Here is a 21908-nt window from a genome sequence, read left to right as displayed (position 1 = left end):
GAGCTAGAAGATGGACCAAACAGCTTTCTGGTTTTGATGACTTAATGAAGCAAGCAAATGACAATTCTGTAAGGAGATTAAAATGCCATACTGCAGTTGAGTTTTGTCTGTCTGCATCTTGGGTGCTACCGGGTGGCTGAATTTACAGGAGGGACTCAAATATATATATTTTTATACCCGTGGTGCACTTTAAATACAAATTATTGCCCACCCCTTCCTTTGTTTTGAATTCTGCTTTCTTATTAGTGTAAAATACCTGACAGTATTCTGATATGAGGGTGCTCTTTTCCCTAGTTCATCATCTGTCTTTGTGAAACCAACCTGGTGTGAATGCAGTATTCAAAGTGAGTGGAATCTCCTTGAATAAAGGAGAAGATGGAGGTGCCAACAGTCAGCAGTAAAGATAATGGTAACTTCTGCATCTTTTTTTTAGTTTTCTTTCTCTTTTCAAAAAGTTCTATTCCTTGATCTCTGTAACTCTTCTTCCATTGAGTCATGAGAGAGATGAATGTGTCTTGAAGTATTACTACTCAACAATTGGAATGATTCTTGATGTTCCGTGGTGGTATGCAGTTAACTGAAGAGAGCATCAGAGAAGAACACCTGGCATTTGTTTCTGCCTCATAAAGCCAAGGAGTTTGTTGTTGTTTTATCTCTTTTCAGTAGGAGCTTGAACCCAGACTGTTACATGTGACATTGCCTGCATGGCTTTCTCACAGGTCAGTTGCAAATTGCTAGCATTGACCGAACCTGCTGGCTAATAACATGGTAAAATAGCTCTTATGCAAGTCTTGATTGCAGGAAAAAACAAACCAAATCAGACAGGAAATGTCTGTGCATTTCTTAGAAGTACAAATTGAGAAAAGGTGCATTTCAAAGGTCTGGGTCACTGTTTGGCTTTGGTTGGTGCTCTCTGTGTACTGAAGTGTCTTGCGCTTTTCTGTTTCTTGGGCTCAGGTGTATCTCATGTTCTGACTCTAGCGCTGCAAGAGCTCAGCTTGCTCTGTAAGAGGGATGCCAATGGCGTTGGCATGCTCTATGAGCTGCTCAGATCCCACTGGCTGCAAGCACTGCTCAAGGTAAGCTGCCTCACAGCTGGGACAGCAAGGTCACCTACAGAACAATCTCTAGGGAATAGCTGCTTGATTTTGCCATATGAGGACAATAAATGCTTCATTACACCAAGTGCTGATAGTCCTGATGGCAGTTCTAACATCAGTAGTCATGGTGGATGAAATCTTTTATGCTTTAAAGGAAAATAAAGTGTTCTCTTTCATAATATCCTAGACATTTAGGCTCTTCTACTTTACCTGTCTGTATTAAGGCCAGGGGACAGACACTGAACACATCAATGCTCAGTTGTCTTTCCTGTTCTTAAATTTCTGTATGGATATGCATCCCACTTCTTGGCCTGTGGCACTGTATTTTGTTTTGCATTCCATTCATCTGATGTGTAATTGAAGATCTCATATTGTTAGAGAACAGAGTTCTGACTGGTGTTTCTATCTTGAGAAGAATTTTATCTCTGAGACAAATTCTGTAAAAATTCTGCTTTCTTTAAGAAGGATTTTTGAAGTCTTTGATTTTTAAAGAGGAGCTTTTACTGGATAAGAATGCTCATAAGAGTATTTTAAATGCAGCAATTATGCCTTCAACTGGAGGAAGGAAAGAGGCTACAAATCAGAGAATTTATTATCAGGCTATTTACCTGTGTAGACAGCTTTTTTCCTAGGAAAATTCAAAACTACAGTATAACTGGCTAGCTACCTGGTAATATGGAAAGACATTGAGTTCAAGACTCAATTCCAGATATGTCAGATATTAAGAATTGAGATTGCAGACTCTGGAGCTCTAGTTGGACTGAGAAGTTTCCAGAAATAGTGTTGTCCATTGCCTCTCATGTATGTATCTATACGATCATGTGAACTGGTCATTGTCATTGCCTTGTTTTGTCTGTCATGGCATGCAACAGATTTACGAATGCCTCCAACAGTATCTTGGAAAAAGACCAGCTCCAGTCACGCTGCAGGCACGAGCGCTGAGTCGTGAGGTGAGATTGTATGCACAGTTTATTGCTTTACTTACCCAAATGAAAGCACTCTGCTGCAGTTAAGTGTTCTGGTATTAATTCTGTGTCTCAGGTCTAAGCACAGTATATAAACTTGAAACCCTCCTTACACATCTGTAAAACTACTCAACAGCCCTTACTGGGGGCGCAGGGATGGCATGAGAAATGGGCACAGCTGTGGCTGCTGGACTACACAAGTCCTGGCCAGTGTAATGAACACAAATGTTAATTGTTTAATCACTGACCATGTATTTTTCTTCCCATGTAACTCTGTGGTTCAGTGTTATGGCTACAATCAAGCAGACTGATGTGAGGATATTGAAAAGCTTTTTAGATTTTTCTAATTATAACATCTGAATTCTAAATCATTTAATTAGTGGGAGAGTTAATGATGACGTAGAGAAACTGAGACCAGTGATGAAATTGGTTGAGAGAAGGGAGCAAAAACTGATTTAGAGCACATGGCACTGTGCCTGAACTAAATTAAGCCTGGCTGAGTGTTGTGCAGCTGTGGTCATATTGTCCAGTTCTAGAGCAAACCATATGGACATCCTCTGATTCACATAACGTGGGGGGGCTTTACACTGTCTGCATTCCTTTACAGTCAGTGTAGAGCTGTCCTCTAGAATCCATCTCTGTGCTTATTTTCTTACATTTATCAGGTGGTAGAGTTGCTGCATGAAGCCCCTCCGTCAGGAGAGGTCAAAGAGCTAAGACGGCTTCTGCGTTCTCCACACTTCAAGGCAAGTCCTGCATAAGGAAAGCAAAAGTTTGCTCATGGAGCTCTCTGCAGAGGGAATGGAAATGGATGGCCAGCTGTTCACAATTGGTAAAGGGCCAGAGGAGACATAGTTTACTAATGATAAACTAATCTGATCATGAGATCAAATGTGGACTGTGTATCTGAAGTACCTGCAGTGGGCTGCATTTTACTTAAAGCTGTGTTTGAAACACATTTCTACAAAATTTTTAATTATGGGCAGTTAATGCAGATATATAAATCAAATTTTCCTTGAAATTGCAGACCCTGCATTCCTAACACAAGAGCTCCAAATAGAAATATTTCTTTCCTCTTTTGAAGGTTTTCCACAAGAAATAGAGGAACTGTTCTTAAAACTTTTATGGTTTGATTTTATTGGTGAAAGAAGAAAATGTCAATATATGCAAGGGATCTGTGTTCACAAGGAACACATTCAGTGATATCTGGTTTCTGACCAGTCACTGTTTAAAGCTCTGCTATTGATCTTTGCTTATGGGTTAGTTGGTTTGCTTGTTTGCATTTGTAACAGGCCTTGCTATCTGCTCATGATACTGTGGCCCAGAAAGATTTTGAACCAACCCTTCCACCATTGCCAGACAACATACCTGAAAATGAAGAAGCTATGAGGATTGTCTGCTTAGTGAAAAACAACCAGCCTTTGGTAAGGGACCTTTCTTGTGTCTGTCAATTTTTTTTAAGTTAGAAAGAATTAATAGTGCATTGGATGCATATTGGTTTCTTCCCAGGAATGTCATGGGGATTGTGTGCATTCTTGTCCAGATTTTACAGGATCACAAGAATTGTTGAGGCTGGGAAGGACCTGAGAAAGGACCTAGCCATGCATGGTGTGGGTGTAGGTTGTTCAGTGCCTTGTCTGCTCAGTGTTTGAACATCTGGCAGATGTATTTTCATTATATGAGATAAAACCAAACTGGATTGAGAGTTATTCCCATGGCCAAAACAGAAAGGAAGGGAGGAGAGTTCTTTAGTAATAATTTGTACTTATAAGCAGCAAACATTGTATAGCTTAGCTAATCTGTTTTAGGAAAAGATAGCTGTAATATTTGAGATAAAAAAGATTTCTAACTGTCAATCAGTGAGGTTATTTTAGTGTGATGAAAGTTGAAGACATTGAAGGACTTAGTAACTAATACATTACAGCCCTGGAAACTGCAGGCTTGTCAGTCTCACTTCAGTGCCTGATAAAGTTACAGAGATTATTCTGGGAGGTATTGAAAAACACTTGAGGGACAACACAGTCATTGGTCACAGCCAGCACTTTGTGAGGCGAGAGTCCTGTTTATCAAACCTGATTTCCTTTTATGACAAGGTAACCCAGCTAGCTGATCAGGGGAAGCCAATTGATGTAATTCTTCTGGAATTCAGTAAAGCTTTCCATATTGTCTCTCAGAGCATCCTTCTGGACAAAATGTCCAGCACGCAGCTGGATAAACACATTATGGGATGGGTGAGCAGGTGGCTCATGAGTTGGGTGAAAAGGCTAATTGTGACTGGTGTTACATCAGACTGGGCACTTGTCACTAGTGGGATTCTGCAGGGCTTCATCCTTGGCCCTGTGCTCTTCAACAGCTTCATAACTGACCTAGACACAGGACTGGAAAGGGTTCTGAGCAAGTTCATAGAAGATACAAACTAGGAGTAGCTGTTGACTCCCTTGAGGGCAGGGAGGCCCTGCAGAGAGACCTCAGCAAAGGAGAGGGCTGGGCAATCACCAACCATGTGAAGTTCCACAAGGGAAAGTGCTGGATTCTTCTTCTGGGATGGGGCGACCTTGGATGTATGGACAGATGGGGGAATGAGGTGCTAGAACGCTGTGCTGTGGAAAGAGACCTGGGGCTCTAGGTCAGTGCCAAGTTGGAAATAAGTCAGCAGTGCCTTGGCAGCCAGGAGGGCCAAGCGTGTCCTGGGGGTCACCAGCTGGGCAAGGGAGGGGATTGTCCTGCTCTGCTCTGCACTGGGGCAGCCTCATCTCAAGTGCTGGGGGCAATTCTGGGTGCCATGATATAGGAAAGACATGAAACTATTAGAGAGTGTCCAAAGGAGAGTCAGGAAGGTGGTGAAGGGCCTTGAGGAGAAGCCGTGTGAGGAGTGGCTGAGGTCACTGGGTCTGCTCAGCCTGGAGGAGACCTCACTGCAATCACAGCTTCCTGTGAGGGGAAGAGGAGGGACAGGCACTGATCTCTGCTCTATAGTGACCAGTGACAGGACCAGAGGGAATGGCCTGAAGCTGAGTCAGGGGAGGTTTTAGATTGGATATTAGAAAAAGGTTCTTCACCCAGAAGGTGGTTGGGCACTGGAATGGGCTCCCCAGGCAAGTGGTCCCAGCACCAAGCCTGCCAGAGCTCAGGCAGCATTTGGACAATGCTCTCAGGCACAGGGTGTGACTCCTGGGGATGGCGCTGTGCAGGGCCAGGAGTTGAAGTCAGTGATCCTTGTGGTCCCTTCCAACTCAGCTTATTCCATGATTCTGTGGTTACTGCAATATCCATGTTGTGGTAAAAAGGCTGTATCCTTCAATGTCTTTGTGTCAGCCTGAAGATCACACTTGTGATATGGAAGGAAACTCACTGGGGTCCTTTGGTGATCGATGTGTTTTTCCTGTGCTCTTTCCTGCCAGGGTGCCACCATTAAACGCCATGAGATAACAGGAGACATAACGGTTGCCCGTGTGATCCATGGTGGGCTGGCAGACAGAAGTGGTAGGTGGAACCTGAAACAAAGTGATACATAAAACTGAACTTGAAATAAGATGTTTGAAGTAAGACAATCTTAGCTTCTATGGTTAATCCTCCATTATAGAGCAAGATGATGTGCACACGGGACAGCATTGTAAGCAGTGATGCATTGCAGTGACTTTCATTCTGACTTCACAGATTTTCAGATGAATTTGCTGGTTTAGACTGAGTTGATGAAGAAATCCAGTTTTCATTATGTATTCTTGGCACCAATAACTGGATATCCCAAATTGCAGTGTAGTATGAAATGCAGCACATTCCCTAATGGAGAAATGGTAAACATCAATAGCTGGTGATTTTAAAAGACAATGGGCTTTAAGGAGTATGTAATAATACTTTTTGGCACTACTCTACTAAACACCTTGCTTAGCACTAGTAGCTAAGCAATCTTGCAAGGAGTTTCCTTGGAAATGTTACTACTTTGTCATCCTAGAATTAATGTGTTCCATGTCCCTTAGGAAATGTAATGTAATTAAAATGTGAAACATCAGAAGTAGAATTCAACTGCAATCATTATAAAATAGTTCCTTTTAGTATTTTCTGGCCTTTGTATAGAGAAGAGAACCCAACTTAGAGAAAATAGCCAATTAAGTTCCTAGCTTGACTAATATTTTTGAGTTAAAGGAACATGGAAAAGAAAACAATATTGTGAAGACTTTACTACAAAGGACAGAAAGGAGTCCCAGGTCTTCCCACTGCACCTGGAGTTTTTAGGGGTCTGATTCCAAGTCTCACGGTCTATTAATATAGAATTTGTTCCTAATTTACTTTGAGAAATGGAGCAATATGAAAATGTTTATGCTAATTTTAAGGCCTGTAATCAGCAGATTGTAAAGATGTCATATGGGGGAGTAGGAAGGATTAAGAAAGCTGAAGCACGCAAGCTCCTTGTGACCTGCAGCAGTCTGCAGTCCTATCCAGGAGCAGTGCAGCTCCTGGGTATCCAAAATGCCTTCCTCCATACATGGTGCAGGAAAATTTTAATGCTGACTTAAAACCTGTGATATTTCTGTGTGACCCTGTCTTGCCTATTCAAGATAAATCATACTGTGATAAAACTCCTGCTGCTGTTTTCATATTTGTTTTCATGGTAGGGTTGCTGTATGCTGGAGACAAACTGGTGGAAGTAAATGGAGTTCCTGTTGAGGGACTTGACCCTGAGCAAGTCATTAATATTCTGGTATTTAATATTTTTTAAATATGTTTTCTACTTTCTACCTTAAGATTATTTGTATGCTCGCTCTTTTACACACTCTTGTACATGAGAAAGCCTGGAATTTTTAACAGAAAATTCAGATTGTTTCCTTACTGTGAATGAAGTTCTCAACTGCTCATGAAATCAGAATATATGAAAGCAGAATTAAATCTAACTTCTTTTCTGGGCAGATATTACCTTAACTGTTTCTATTCCATCTGCAGCTTCTGGGAAAAATACTGATTTATTCAGCCTTCACTGATTTGTAACATTTTCTAGAAGTGCCACTCAGAAATATTCCACAAGAAAGTAGTGGAAAGCTGCTATTCCAGTAAGAGTCCATGTTACAAAATGCACTGAAGCAGAGTGAATGAGCCTGTAAGCTACACATCTTACCTTGCAAGAAAAGGGCAGTGTAATTACTGTTGTGAAAATTGTCATGAAATCTTTTGAGGTGTCCCTGTTTTGTCATTTTGTGCACAATATTTCAGGGTCCTTAACTGTTAAGTGCCAGCCAGTGAAGTATTTCTGTGTGTAATCATACCAAGTCTGTGCCATTGCCATGGTTGTACAATTTCTAGGTATAAGAAATACAAACACCATTGGAATGTTTAATTACTAAATTATGTTCCTCCCCCTTTATATAACCCATCTAACCAGACTCTGCTGCTAATTTAAATAAGATTTCAGTAGAAAAGTTTGGTATGAATCAATGCTGAAATTACATATACTTACAATGAAACATATGTTGCATTAAATTAAAAAAATATTTAGCAAAACTTTGATGTTTCATTTTGGAAAAAATATAGTATTGTCACATTGCCTCTGGCTACCTGAATTCTATCTGTAACACAAACATTGCAGTATCCTCAAAGCCATGCTCTCTCTTGCCTATGTTTGATTACTTGTGTTGAATACCAACCACATTTTAATTATTTTCTAATCATTTAGGCCCTCTCTCAGGGGACAATTATGTTCAAATTAATTCCAGTTTCTGATCGGCCTGTCAGCAACCAAACAACAGTAAGAAACATTCTTTTTCTTTTCCCAGACTAGTAGCAGTAGTGCCCAGCTGTGTGATACAAAGACATGGTGTTGCCTGGAAGTTTGTTGCAATCCCTAAAATGTTACCTTGCCTCTATGGCTGCCTCTCAGCTGTCATCAACGTGGTGTTGCTGAAGCAGTAAAGACAGTAAGAAATGTAACTGTGTAATAAAGGCACTTCCTGGGTAATCTACAAGTTGAAGGTCTGTTCTTTTCATAAAGTATGAGATAAATGGGATTTTTTTCCCTCATTTAATAAACAGAGAGCATTTAAAACTTTTAAAGTTTTTTAAAACTTGACTTCAGCATTCGACTGAAGTTGCAGCAATATGTGGCCCTGTGATTGTAGAGCCTGTGTTCTGTGCACTCTGGACTTGGCTCCTGCTCACTCCTGTATGTTCTCTTTACCAGCTGTACGTGCGAGCAATGGCAGATTACTGGCCCTTGCAAGATCCTGCCATACCATGTGCAGATGCAGGCTTGCCTTTCAAGAGGGGTGAAATACTCCAGATTGTGGATCAGAATGATGCTCTCTGGTGGCAGGCCAGGAAAGTTTCCGATCTCAGCGCCTGTGCTGGACTCATACCCTCAAATCATCTTCTTAAAAGGTAAAAAAACCATCATTTTCCTGATTTCTGATTCAAAAATCAGCCAGTTATTCAAAATTTTGCTAAGTTTTGTAGCAGTATGATTCAGAGTGACATCTGACAAACAACTGTCCTCTTTCTGATCTCTGACTTCTTGCTATTTTTCCCTGAAGAGCACCTGTGTGAGAAGAAGCTTTTGAAAGCTTCTTGTATAATCTCAAATTGCCATTGAGATTGTATAATCTCAAATTTCCGTTTAGGAAATTTGCAGCACTTATCCAGTCTCCATGCTGGTTGCTAAGACATCTAGGGGAGTATAGCAGCTGAAATTGAGGGCCCTGACTACTAAATGATCATCATCTATGATGAAAAAAAAAGCAAGGGGAAGAGAGGGATACTTAAAGCATAGTATATTTTTCAAGATGTTCTGTGACGCCTTGCATCACTAAAGATGTCCTTGCATGAGTGACCTCTTCATCTTTGGTCAAAACTGAGTAGACCAGATTAGAAGAACAGAGAAAAAAGAAAAAAAAAAACAAACACTCAGGAAAGAACAAGAGTCTCATGCCTATTATTTTCTGCATAAATTGACCATTATTTTTACACTACATGAATTCAGAATCAGAGTTCTTACACTGCTGTAGCAAACTTTCCAATCTGAACCTTTAACCACATGTCCTGTGGTACCCCCAGGATAATGTAAGGCCGTGCACTAGCACATGATAAACTTGATTTTATAATAAAAATAAGCCTACCTGCAGTCTGTATAATGCAAGGTGAAATGAAGCTGGGTTGTGACTCAGGCTGCAAGAGCGCTGTGCAGTAATGGAGGCAGCAGTACTACTAACCCTACCAGTAGCACACTCTCTACTTCCAGGAGTCTGTACCACAGTATGGCTTATCTTCCTGTACTTTTGTATAAATTCTTAGTACTTCTGGGCTGCTGATTTGGAAATTTGAATACTTCTGATAGCACATTGGTTTTATGTCAGGTCTTTGCAGTGGGCTAAAACATTGGTAATGTTTCAGTTCTTGCTGTCTTCTCTCAGTTCAGTACTGATCAATCGTACATGTAAGCAGTGAATCTGACTGGAGCATAATGTGCTTGTGGACTGTTTTGTTTCTTTAACTGTGATAAATTTATTTCTATGTAGGAAGCAGCGAGAGTTCTGGTGGTGTCAGCCCTTCCAGCCCCACCTCTGTCTCAAATCATCAATGTGTGAGTGAAAAGTTACTTGAGTGATACAGCAGGAAAGAAAGATCTTGTCTCTGTTGCAGGGACACTGAAATAAAAGCTCATGCAGTTCAGCTTAGTTCAAAGACATTGTTTCTGGAGCCATATTGTAACCTTCAACTGTGTTAACTATCCCCTGAAAAAAAAATACTTACTGATAATTGTACCTGGAGTACCGATGGTGGAGATGTGTGTCCCCAGTGTACCTGAGATCTGACCATAAGAGAAGCTTTGAATTCAACTTCTTCTAAAGTCTCTACATTCTGGGACCTCACTAGGCCAGCCAGTTCTCTTGAGGAGAATTGGCTGTAAGTCTTGAGGTGACAACTGTACTGGCCTGGATTTCTGGGGACACAGATACCAGCTCTGCCACTGAGAATTGCCATTTTGGAATGTTTCTTTGCCATCAAAACTATTGAGAAAATAATATAACTTATTTTCTTGAGGTCTAAGATAAGTTATGCTGCCCTTGAATTTATTCATAGTAACAATCCAGAAATATTATCTTTTGCAAAATATAATTTTCTGTAAATATGCAATTATTCCCAGAAAAAAATGTTCTTCCAGTTTCTTCTGTCCCCATTTCCTTCTATGGCTTTTTATGCAAGTATAAAATTTTTCTCTCATGATAAATCCCAGGGGGCATGTGCTTCATTCCCTAGGATTCTGTTTGCACTGATTGCATTGCTTGCTAGAGCTAAGGCTGTCTTTCACCATAATTTTATTGCCTTTTAACTGCTTCAATGGATATGCTGTGAGCAGTAAGCACTGTGGAAGAAGGTAGGAAATCACACCTGGACTGCATTGCATTTCTGTACCTGGAACCAATATGATACATGGTTTTACAGGCTTTTTAAAAAGTTGCCAGGAATTAGGCATTTTGATAAGTATATGTGGAAGAAGCCCAAGTTCTTGGCATTTTTGTGTGCTTAACATAATTGAAATCCAGCCTTTTTTCACTTAGTAGATGCATACATTGTCTAAAAGTGGAAACCTTAGATGTGCAATATCTGTCAGGGAAGTGACAGTTTGAATGGGTTCTTTGAGGAAAGAAAGACAAAATTTCCTCTTTCTCTTTTCTTCTCCTTCTTTCTCTCCTAGAGCTCTGAGAGAGTATTTCTTCAAAGGATACATATGGGCAGAATGTGATTGACAGATACTCTGACAAGTGCCCTGTAACTGGCAAATAGCTCCTGCAGGGCCCATCTGGAAGGGTGTGCAAGAACAAAACACTAACAGTGCTGTATTGTGAGCCCGTGAGATTGCCCAAGCTCACGTAATCACATTTCTGGGACATAAATTGATGTAGTCTGGTGATTGAGAAAGAGCTGAATTGATCTTTTCCTTTTCTTCCCCATAAAAATAATAATAAAAATAAAAAGCAAAATACTTTCCTTGAGTGTAGCATGTTGGAAAGATATTTAAAAGCTATAAGAGAGAAAATTGTGTTCCCTCATGGTAATACTTAATAAATAGATATCTACTAGATAAACAGATTGATAGGCATGTTAAACCTTTCATTATTTCAAGAGGAGAATAAAAGTTAGATGCATTTGTCTCTCTGCCTTCAGAGCACTCACTTAAGAGTTTTTGCTCACTGTAATACAAAGAACATCACTAAACTGGAGTTAACAGTTAAAATTCTTAAAGATGTCTAAAGATGATTTGAGCTTCACTTATCTTGTTTCTGATGTCTGAGTTGAGTCGTGTAAGATCTGTAAGGGTGTTTTTCCTCTCCAGTGCTTTTCTGATTCAGATGACTTTTTTTCCCTTGTGTTGATCTGTAGAGGATGACATGCAGATTGACGAAAAGTGTGTGGAAGCAGGTAACTGAATTCACTTGAGATTATTCTATTTGCTTCAAGGCAGTAGCTAGTTTAAAGCCTCATTTCCTAAATAAGGCCACTCATTCTCCTAGCGAACTTAATGGTAGAAATTCTATTTTTCATACCCTGGAAACCTCCTCTCGTATTAGTGTATTAAAATGACCTGTTTGCAGTTCTGGTGTACAGTGCTTATAGTCAAGTGCTTTGACCAGCAAAAAAATATTTGCTTGAATGAGATGCAACTGCTTTGATTCAGGTGTTGGATTGTGGCTGTAAAGTTACCATGCTTTTTTGCCTATTGCTTATTTAATGGCACAGATTGTTTTGGTGTTGGAGAACCCACACAATTCCTTGTCAAGAAACCTCTGGTCTTGGGAGAGCAAGGAGCAAGAATAGGTTTTTGCTTGTGGACACTGGAGTGTAAAGATTGGTAGCTTGAGTTGCTCCCTAAAGCAGTGCAGTTCATTCTTCCTTCTCCAAGGTAATTGAGAAGCCCTCATGGAGGGATGTGATCCTGTAGGACTTTGTGAAGAGATGAAGCAGTTAATTCAAGTATGGTGAGCTGTATTTTGCCACCTCAGGTAGAGGCAGCTGGGGAAAGTATATGTGAGACAGACTGACAGAAGCTGGAAAACTGATTTCTGATTCTGATATTCATTAGAAGGAAAAGAATTAAATTTTGAATTTATTTTAATATCTTTGCTATCTGGATTACTAAACAAGATGAAGAAACATTTGAGTCAGGTAAGTTCCTGTGACCTAACTCTAAGTTCCTTACAATTGTTCTGCAGTGAGAAGGGTGTCCAGAGACAAGCATCTTAGAAACAAGCAGGTGGCAAAAACCAAAATGCCACTTCAGCTTCAGGAGGAGCCATTCTGGCTTGAAAAGCCATTATGTAAAATCCTGTTGCTTTAAGTCTTCCTCTTGTTCTCTGATTACCTTAGTAGAAAGGTTTCTGTCCTCTTATCCCACAAGTGTGAATGTTTCTTCTCGTGCATCAGCAGCAGACTTATTTATCCAGCCGTCGTCAGCTGTACCCGTGCAAGCTGTGACAGCAGGGGCTGCACTGATGTCAGCAGATAATTGGATTACCTTCAGTAACATGCAGGCCTGAATCCCCAGTGCCTGTAGGAGTTGATGTGGTAAAGAGGAAAGCTGCTTCTAGATTCCTGATTGTGGGCATGGCGGACATAGAGGAAAGAAAAATGCTTATAAAATTCATTATTTAATATAAATAATGTATGTATGTATAAAAATGTATAAAAATTACAATCAATAAGTACTCTTTTTTTTTTTGACCAAACTGACATAGGGCATTCTGGTTGTTTGTCTGGGTTTTTTTTTCATTTAGGAAGCAGCTGCTTATTAACACCACGTTGAGAGTTCTACAAAACTTAAATCTTCTAAAATAAATCCTTTCTCCCCTAAAATAAAATTACTGCTAAACTTCTCATTTGAGGTATTTGGTAATCTTGTGGTGAAGAGTGTCATTTTACCTTAGATTTGCTCTTCTGCACAAGGTCTCTACTTGCCAGTTCTTTCTGCACCTTCTTCTCTTATCACACGCATTAGTTCTCTTCTCCCTCTCAAGCAATGCCCAAGGCTTTTCAGGCATAACCAGCAGGTCTGCAGGGCAGTCTCTTGTTTTCAGGCTAGGATGTTTCTGATAGCTGCACTTGGGGATTACTGTTGCAAATCCTGCTCAGTGCTGAGTCAGCTGTCTGCTGTATCCACACAGTCAGAGGAATAAAGGTGCAAATATTTGCTATCCTATGTTCCACTTTAACCACTTTTAGAAGTTGCAGATTTTGCACTACCATACTGAAATAGGTGCTGCACTTCTTGCATTCTTTGGGAACTAAGAATTCATGCTCAAAGAAGCATATTTTAGATTTAATGTCTGTAGTACCTGTTTTCTACATTCCCTAAATGCACTGGACAATACTGGTTAGATTTTTTGTTAGAACATAGTATAGACTTTCTTCTCAAAACTAATTGTTTTATATCTGTCTTTATCTGAATCTGCAGAGGAGCTTAAAGAAGGTAACGCTAACATTTTTCTCTGTCTCCTGTAGCAGTAATCTAATAGAATTTACCTGTGTTTATGCTTTAGCAGGAACTACCACTCTTCTTGCAATACCCAGTGGCTGAATTGCTTGTTCCCTGTAGGATTCTACACTGCATTCCATACCACAGACAGGGTAGATAAAGCAGAAAGATTTAAACATCTTTGAATGATGACTCAAGAGGCTTGAAGATAGATGGGCAGGTATCAGCTGAACATTACTCTGAACATTGCCCTGAATGAGCAGTTTTGTGCCAAGGAGTTTTTCCCATAGTCATTAACTAGTTATGTTAGTACTTATAGAAATATATGTTAATACATATAGAAATGTAGGAATAAAACTGCATTGTAAAGGTACAAGTAATGAAGAGTGTATAGATGTGAAAGGGCAATTAATATGCATCTAATTTTGTTTCAATACTTCCATGCCTATGAGATAACTGTAAATCAAAGAGTGCTAAAAGTATTTCAAAGATTTGCAAATGAAATAATGTTTTTCCTTGGAACAAATACTGTTTTTAAAGACATGCTTATGTCTTCTGTATCTCATTCTTGCTTTAACAAGGCCTAAATAAAGGGAATGCACAGCTTGGATAACTACATGTGTGGTTAGGGGAAAATAAAGAGTACTTTTTGAAAAGAAAGCTAAACACTGGCACCATTCTTTTCCTTGGCGATTCATTTTCAAATCACCTTTCTCAAATAGTTTCTATACTTACTGAACATTGGTTTATTGGAAAATTGTTATGTTTGAGCCTTTTATGAGAGATTTAATTTTTAAAAAATACAGAGTTTTAGAAGTCTCACCTGAATAGTGAAGGCTTCATGATGAACAGGAGAATGAGATGAGAATGAGGACAGAAAGAATTGGAGGAAAGAGGTTAGGCTCACATGTTGGAGCACAGACATCACTGATCCAATGAATAAAAGGCAGTAATAAAATCAAGTCTTCATTTTGCCTGAAATATCTGAGCAGACACAAGTTGCATTTTCCGAACAGGCTACGGGGCATAAACTGAGTTACAAATTTTTTGTTTCTAATTTTGAGCTACTGACTTCTTACTATTGTTTTAACTAAAGATTTCTTGTAAGATAGATTTCACCTGAAAATCTTAAATTATGTGGAGGCTTTTTTCACTAATTTCAATTTCAAAATATTGTCTGGCATGTAGATAGCTTGGGAATGAAACAAATAGAATAATTAAGTTTCAAATTTCATTTAGGAAGTACCAAGATGTTCTATGTTTATTTTTTCTTACAATAACCCTTTTGGTCATTGGTCACATGAAATATTTTTATATTATAGAGTATCGTGCTTTTAAAATTATATTAGGCATCATACTTCCACGTATTTACTGAAACTCCTTTTTTCCTTAGGATCAGCAATAATTGTTTGCCATCTAGCTTTTAAGTTTCTCTTTTCTGTTTTATTTCATGAGTTTTGTTCTTTGTATTCTAGAAGAGGAAGAATTTGGTGAATTTGGTCAACGAGTCTTTATTGGTATGCAATGACTAAAGATAAGTAAAATGTTTGGGGATTGATCTAGTTTGAGTGCTTGAATGAAGTTCAATAAAAAGCTTTGCTCTTTATATCACCTAAAGACTTAGTAAATGGAATACAGCTTACTGTGTTTTCCAAACATCAGGAAGTTTCTTTCTTCCTAATAATGTTCAATATCTGCATTTAAATCTTTCTTCCTATTAGGTTTCTACAGAGACTTGGCCACTGCTATTTAAACTTGACTTCATGATTAATTTTTCTCAAAAGTAATGTCTGTCATCCACTGAGAATAATCATGAGGGCTTTCATTAGAAAAGTGCACCTATATGTGAAGTTTTCAGAGTTGGATGGTCAAGTGGAGAAACAAACCTACCTCTATGGTTATTAAACCACAGTGACCTTTAAACTACATGTTCTGGAGGCTGGAGCAAATGTTCCAGACTTGCCTCGTGAGCGTGAACCACCTACACTATCAAAAGAAGTTGACCTGTTCCCTAGGGATACCTCATGTAGTCAGAAACTTCTTCTCCAGCTTGTCTGGGGGATCTTTCAGAAGTCTTTAATTCCAGGCTAATTTTCAGGTGACTTTCAATGGGATTTTACCTACTCTGTAGCTGTCATTTAATGCTCAGAGATTCTACCAAGCTGTCATATCAAGTGCAGCAATGAAATTCACTAACATCACCTTGCAAAAACCTCAGTAAAGGTAATATATGTTGAGTGCCTTAGCAAGAGGCCCTCTGGGCTCCAGAGCCACTTGCCTGCAGTGGGCTGTGTTTGCCAGCGGTGTGCCTTTGCCCCTTTGCAGCTGGGTTCCGCAGGAGCATGCGGCTGTGCCGCAGGAAGGCCCGCCTCCAGCAGCAGTCCTGCTACTCGCGCTGCCCCAGCAGCTGCTACAGCGCCCTGGCCGCTCCCTACGAAGAGGTGGTCAGGTACCAGCGGCACCCCACAGACCGCCACAGGCTCATCATCCTCGTGGGTAAGAGCTCAGCCCTTCGCAGGCACGTTCCAGCAGGGGTTTCACTTCAAGAATTATTGTCATTTGACACCACTATTGGGGTTAAAGTTTAATGAAGGTATCATCTTCTTTGCTTGAGATAGTGAGTGTTAAAAAACAGTAATAATAAAGTCCTTAGAAGAAGTTAGTTACGAATGCTGGTTGATAATGGATTTTATTAAGGAAGTGTTTCAGTTTTATATTCAACTGTGACTGAAAATAATGAGAAAACATTGCTATCTTAATAGAAAGATTCTTGACATGGAGGCATTTCTACAAGCAGTGTTAAATGCATAGATGTAACAATAATAAGAATATTTAACTCCAGACTAGCACAATCTCAATCATGGACAGTATGGAAAGATACCTTTAATAATGCTTGTTATAGGACATAGTGCATTAAGTGGGCTGCAGGCTCTCAAGGAGACTTCAGTTGTAGTGACTGAAGGGAAGATGCTGTTCTGCACTGTTCTATGGTCCTGATAAAGCAAACTGAGTAGAGGCAAATCCACTGTCCTTTCTAAGTCTGGAAGTATTTGATAAGTTTTTTGTTTTAAAATAGTACTGCTGAGTTGCCCCCTGGGTGTGGCTATATTGCTGTGGAGTGATTTGTACCCTGTCAGTAATCCCAGCTGCTGTTACCCTGTCAGTAATATCAGCTGCTCTTCCAACCCTGCAGGTCCCGCGGGAGTTGGTGTGAATGAGCTACGGCGAAGGCTGATCACAAGTAACCCGCGAGAGTTTCAAAGTGCCACACCTCGTATGTAATGCTTCTCCTCTTCCCTCCACTACCCCCATTCAAACATGAATAGGAAATGCCAAGCACCTTCCTCTTGCCTTGTGTATTTATACACTCTTTGCTCTATAGCAGTTTCTTCAGCTCTACTGAAGGCAGTACTCTTGGCTTTCTTAAGGGTTAGCTTAAAATACTATCTCATTTTGGCAAATCAGACAAAGGTATGTTCAAGCTCCAGCTTCTGAAACCATTAAAAGCTTTATGGAGATGAAAAGTTATCTGCATGGTTTGGTTTAACTTTAGTGTTTGCTTTTCCTAGATTTAAAAAAACAACATTCTTGGAGATATTTCAAGTTCTTAGGGTTTAAGTACTCAGGTATGAGAATGAAGACAACAGAAGTTGGTGCTTAATAGGCTTTGCAGCTTTCCTTATTAGCCTTCTAGTCTCAGATGAGACTTATGCAGCTTAACTTCTGACGTAACAACTGAAATTATTTCTACCTGTGCCTATTTGGTTCTTGTAATTTAGATAACCAAACTGGAAATTATGTATCTGAAGCTAGCTGAAAAGACATGACTTAGTGCTTAAAGTCCCAGATAAGGGGAAGGTGCAAGTGAGGGAAGCTTGTGGGATTTTTCTGAATGAACTTTAAAGAAAATTGCCTCTGAAGAGTAAAGAGTTGTGCAACCACTTCCAAGGCAGTTCCTGATTGCTTTCAATCACAACTATTTGGATTAAAGTACTCTTCCATTCCTAGAAATACAGTCGTGCTTTGATAACTTTTAATGACTTGTCACTGGCAAACCATTACAGTATATGGGGCTTTTGTTCTGGATTAACAAATGGAAATAACTAATACTATTATTTATGAAAATACTGATTGATAGTTCTTCGTGAAGCACTTAATAAAGTTACAATAATTTAGTTGCAGCTGGGGTTTTTTGTGTGTTATATCATCCTTCAGACACCACTCGTGTTCAGAAAAGTTATGAAATGAATGGTCGTGAATATCACTACATATCAAAGGAAACTTTTGAAAACATGGTGTATAGTCACAGGTGAGTAGGAGAGATGAATTACATTTTTATTACCTAAAATGCAACATGATCCAAGAAAATACAATTTTATAGTTGGTCTTGAGTCTGGGCTCCTCCATTTTTACTGTGTATGTGTGGTGTAAATTTGTGTCAAACTAATTGAGACTGTTTCTTCAAAGACTGTGTTTATGCAGTTGCAAATAGCTCCTCCACAATTAATCTCAGAATCCTTCTAGAAGGAAGTGGGTTCTCTAGTCCTGAGCTCATTAGATGTGCTTGTAAGTTATGAATTTAACTCTCCAGGAAACCAGACTGCTTTTGAAAATTTAGCAGTAAATCATTCCTGTTCCTGACCTGCAACTCCATTGCAGCATCTCTGCAGTGATGACACACGAGTAGCTGAACTGTAAGGGCTAAATATTCAAGTGTCTGCTCCTTTCCATGCATGAATCACCTCTCTAAGACAGACCAGCTCAGCACTACAGAAGCGACACTCATTGAACTGTGCCCAGCGCTTTGAAATCTTCAGACTTAAGAAGTTATTTGTACTATGTAATTGACAAGCATTGACAAGTAAAATCACAGCCTCTAAACACAAAATTCATAAAACCATGATGAGTAAAAAATGCATGTTTTGGAGATGAATTGTGATGGGTTTTGTGCCTAGTGTAGCAGGGAAGAGCAAAGGTGAACAGTATTCAGTGAATTTTATGATCATTCAGTCCTGAGCACTGCATTGTATTTGAAGATTTCACTCTTAAATGGAATCTTTTTGAAACTCAAATGCTCTTTCATTTTCCTTCTTCCTCACCACTGATGCAGAATGCTGGAATATGGGGAGTACAAAGGGTACCTGTATGGTACCAGTATTGATGCAGTGCGAACAGTCCTCGATGCAGGGAAGATTTGTGTCATAGATTTAGAACCACAGGTGAGTGGTAAAGGGGCAGAGAATCTCCTGGAAGGAAAAATCATTTTCTCTACATTCTTGAGCCATTGGAACAGTGTTAGTTGCTTTGTCTTGTTTTTCACTTTACCTCATGGTGCTTATTAATAATAGATTATTTTTTTCATGTGTCTTAGGGGGTGGTGGTGGTACTACAGTGACAAATATGTTGAGACAGTTCATTTTTTACCAAGCCAGCAGCTGCATTATCAGTTTGGATGGTATGGAAATGAATTTTCATACTTAAAAGTAAGGATTAGTCTTTCACATGGCCACCTGTTGCATTGGATGTACATTCTCCAAGCCCTACTGTTGAGAACTCTGTCCTTCTATTAGAAACCTCACAACACCCTTTGGTAAAAGCAGCAACACTTAAAGTAATCAAGCAAAAGCTGAAAATTTTAGTGTGCCTTTGTGCCTGCATTTCTCTCCAGAAGTTACAGCACTCAGTAACCTGCTTCTTCACTTAGATACTATTTTTCTTCCTATTTTATTTTCCTTCTATTTTTGCATTGAATTTGCTGATGAAGATAAGGCTAATAAAAGCCTGAGCTTGTAAATATCTAAGATACTTAGAGCTGTGTCTAGCTAAACCTTGCTAACCTTTCCTGAATTGCTTGCATATTTAGTACTTAGGAGCTGTTTGGGCTGTGCTGTTTAAACACCTCCTCTAACTGAATGTAAGGAGTGACACCATAACTCAGTATTTCTTGGATATTTCCCTCTACTTATGCAGAGCCAATGTGTCTGAGCCTTAGGCTGGCAGTGGCTTGTGCTGCTTAAAATAAAAATTAAGTTACAAGATTTGTGGGGTACTCCTCAAAAACTGAAAGTGTTGTAAGAGGTAGCTCAGGTCACACCCTAGAAACTGTCCTTTGAGTTTCTTGTTACATTTTTAAGCAAAGGGGTAAAAGAGGGGTGTTGTGGTGTGGGGAGTGTAATCTTGCCACTTGGACAGATGTGCCATTATGATTTTTTTTAGGGTGTGAGTTTAAAGGACAAGTTTAGAAAAGGATATGAAGTAAGATCAGTAGCAGAACTACTGCTGTGTTGCATACTTTATTTTAAATCTGGTGGTTTGACCAAGTTTACATGCTATGATTTTCTTAAGTTTTTCTTTTTTTTTTTCATTCCCTCTACTGCTCTGCAGTAATTTAAAAATACTGATTAGCATTAGGAAATGTTACACAGTAAAGGAGTTCTGAAAGCAGGATACTTTCTTCTAGCATGGAACAATAAAGAGGTACTTGTTCCAAAAGTAGCTCCCTTACAGTCAAAAAAGAACAGGTTTCAAATGCATCTTTTATGTGGTTGATTGTAGAGATCTGTTAGTGACACTGTTCCATCATTCACTGGCACTGATAGCATCTCCTAATGAGGCTACCAAGCAGAATTAAGTAATTGTGTGCTACAGTTGCTTAACAATGTCTGCTCCAGGGATTATTAGTGGGATCTTTTTCAAGTAAGTGTTCCTGAAAAAAGTGTCTCCTAGGTTTGGGGATCACAGTATGTTGTAAACAACTGGCTTTTTATGGGAATAAAGCTGGGATGAATGCACTTGAAAAACTTTATTTTACTCTTCATTTGTAGGGTATACAAATAGCCCGGACCCATGAGTTAAAGCCCTACATTATATTCATCAAGCCACCCAGCATAGGCTGCATGAGGCAGACTCGTAAAAATGCCAGGATCATTACAGATTATTATGTGAACATGAAGTTCAAGGTGAGATTTGAGAATAAAAGAGATTGTTTATTAATCTGAGATTCTGTTATTAGAACATAATGCATTCTACTATGCTACACTGTTAACTCTTAAAAAAGCATTACTGTGTCTTTAGGATCAAATCTAATTTTTATTATTTTCTGTGAATTTTGTTGGGATTTCTTTTCCCCTTCCAGACTGGCTTTGAAGCATAAGAATTGTAATTTGTAACCTAGGGGGCTGAGGCACTTAGCTTCAAAATGTCTTAAAGGAGAAGCTATTTTGCATATTTTTGTTTTATTTTGCTGTCTTGTGTCAATATTTGAGTCAACACATATATTTACTGCTTGCATTGAAATACTTGGAATGTGCTTTGTTCAGAAGTATTATTATTTTTTTCAGTTATTAGAATGTATGCTTAGTGCCAGTATCAATCCTGTACTAAGTTCCGTAGCTAAAACACAGATCCTGCTTGTAGGAAATGCATCTCTTATATTTAGAATATATACAGCACTTTGACACAATTGTTTCCATGCAAATCATCATCAAATATAGCCTCTTAAAATTTTGGAGACCTCAGTCTATAACTATGTGGAAATGATTCATGATTGCTATGACAGAAGGTAACATGGACATGGGGAAATAAACTAAAATTTGGAATAAGAACACAAGCATTTGTAGATTTACCTTCCAGTCTCTAACATTCTCTGCCAGCATTTATCATATCATTAGAGTAACTGTTTTAGGGCAAATGGAGTATCCTGAGACACAAGGTACTTCCTTGGCAAGCATATGGCAAGCAGCTCAGTTTCTGAGACCTGCAACTGACTGTAGCAGAGGTACTTTATTATAGCAAACTGTAAATGAAATAAAGCAGACTGACATTATCTATTCAACTCTTGTTTATGTGGTCCAAGGTGTTTTGCAGATGCTGTGCAGGTATGTTTCTCTACACAACCCTGCAGTTTTATGAACTTACTCTGTCTCACAGGAAGAAGATTTACAGGAGATGGAAGAATCAGCTAAGAAAATGGAAGCTCAGTTTGGTCAGTTCTTTGATCACGTGATTGTGAATGACAATTTACAAGAAGCATCTGCTCAGCTGCTGTCTGCAGTACATCGTGCACAGGATGAGCCCCAGTGGGTCCCTGCAGTATGGATATGCTCAGACAATCAGCCCTAATTCTAAGCAGCAGGCAGCTTCAGAAAGATTACAGCTTATGTTTTACTTCAAGAATAATCCTAATGTCAGGATTGCAAGAATTTATCTTTGTACGTGAGGGATTTGGAAGAGGATTAGGAAGGAAGCTCCAATGGGAGATATAATCATACTATGTTCTGTGTAGCTTTTGAGCTTTTTATGTTACACTTGGATCCACTTTTGTACAAAAAAAAAGGAAATACTGTGAGTACTCAATTACAAGAATAAAGAAAAATCTATTTTGTTGCA

At 39.2% G+C, this 21908-nt stretch overlaps 1 protein-coding gene across 1 annotated transcript; it reads left to right on the top strand.

Annotated features, from left to right (window-relative positions):
• Positions 1-354: 354 nt before the first annotated feature.
• Positions 355-21806, top strand: MPP4 (MAGUK p55 scaffold protein 4). The gene is made up of 21 exons (XM_064718226.1): positions 355-409; positions 958-1079; positions 1973-2050; positions 2731-2811; positions 3358-3489; positions 5467-5548; positions 6679-6764; positions 7731-7802; positions 8235-8431; positions 9565-9629; positions 10407-10424; positions 11432-11470; positions 12194-12214; positions 13500-13514; positions 14996-15037; positions 15846-16016; positions 16714-16794; positions 17736-17829; positions 18631-18739; positions 20345-20479; positions 21450-21806. Exons 1-21 carry the CDS (start codon positions 376-378, stop codon positions 21639-21641), a joined length of 1866 nt encoding a protein of 621 aa, XP_064574296.1. The 5' UTR covers positions 355-375; the 3' UTR covers positions 21642-21806.
• The last annotated feature ends 102 nt before the right edge of the window (positions 21807-21908 follow it).

This window comes from Zonotrichia leucophrys, chromosome 7 (genome assembly GCF_028769735.1).
Source record: "Zonotrichia leucophrys gambelii isolate GWCS_2022_RI chromosome 7, RI_Zleu_2.0, whole genome shotgun sequence".
Taxonomy (NCBI): Eukaryota; Metazoa; Chordata; class Aves; order Passeriformes; family Passerellidae; genus Zonotrichia; species Zonotrichia leucophrys.
The sequence above is the reverse complement of the archived record's forward strand: the minus strand, read 5'-3'. Positions and strand labels throughout refer to the sequence as shown.

Excerpts from the sequence above, each read along its gene's own strand:
- MPP4 (XM_064718226.1), top strand. The coding sequence starts at position 376 with ATGGAGGTGCCAACAGTCAGCAGTAAAGATAATG. Across the intron at positions 7,803-8,234 it reads CTGTCAGCAACCAAACAACA|CTGTACGTGCGAGCAATGGC; the intron begins GTAAGAAACATT and ends TCTCTTTACCAG. Across the intron at positions 17,830-18,630 it reads AACATGGTGTATAGTCACAG|AATGCTGGAATATGGGGAGT; the intron begins GTGAGTAGGAGA and ends CCACTGATGCAG.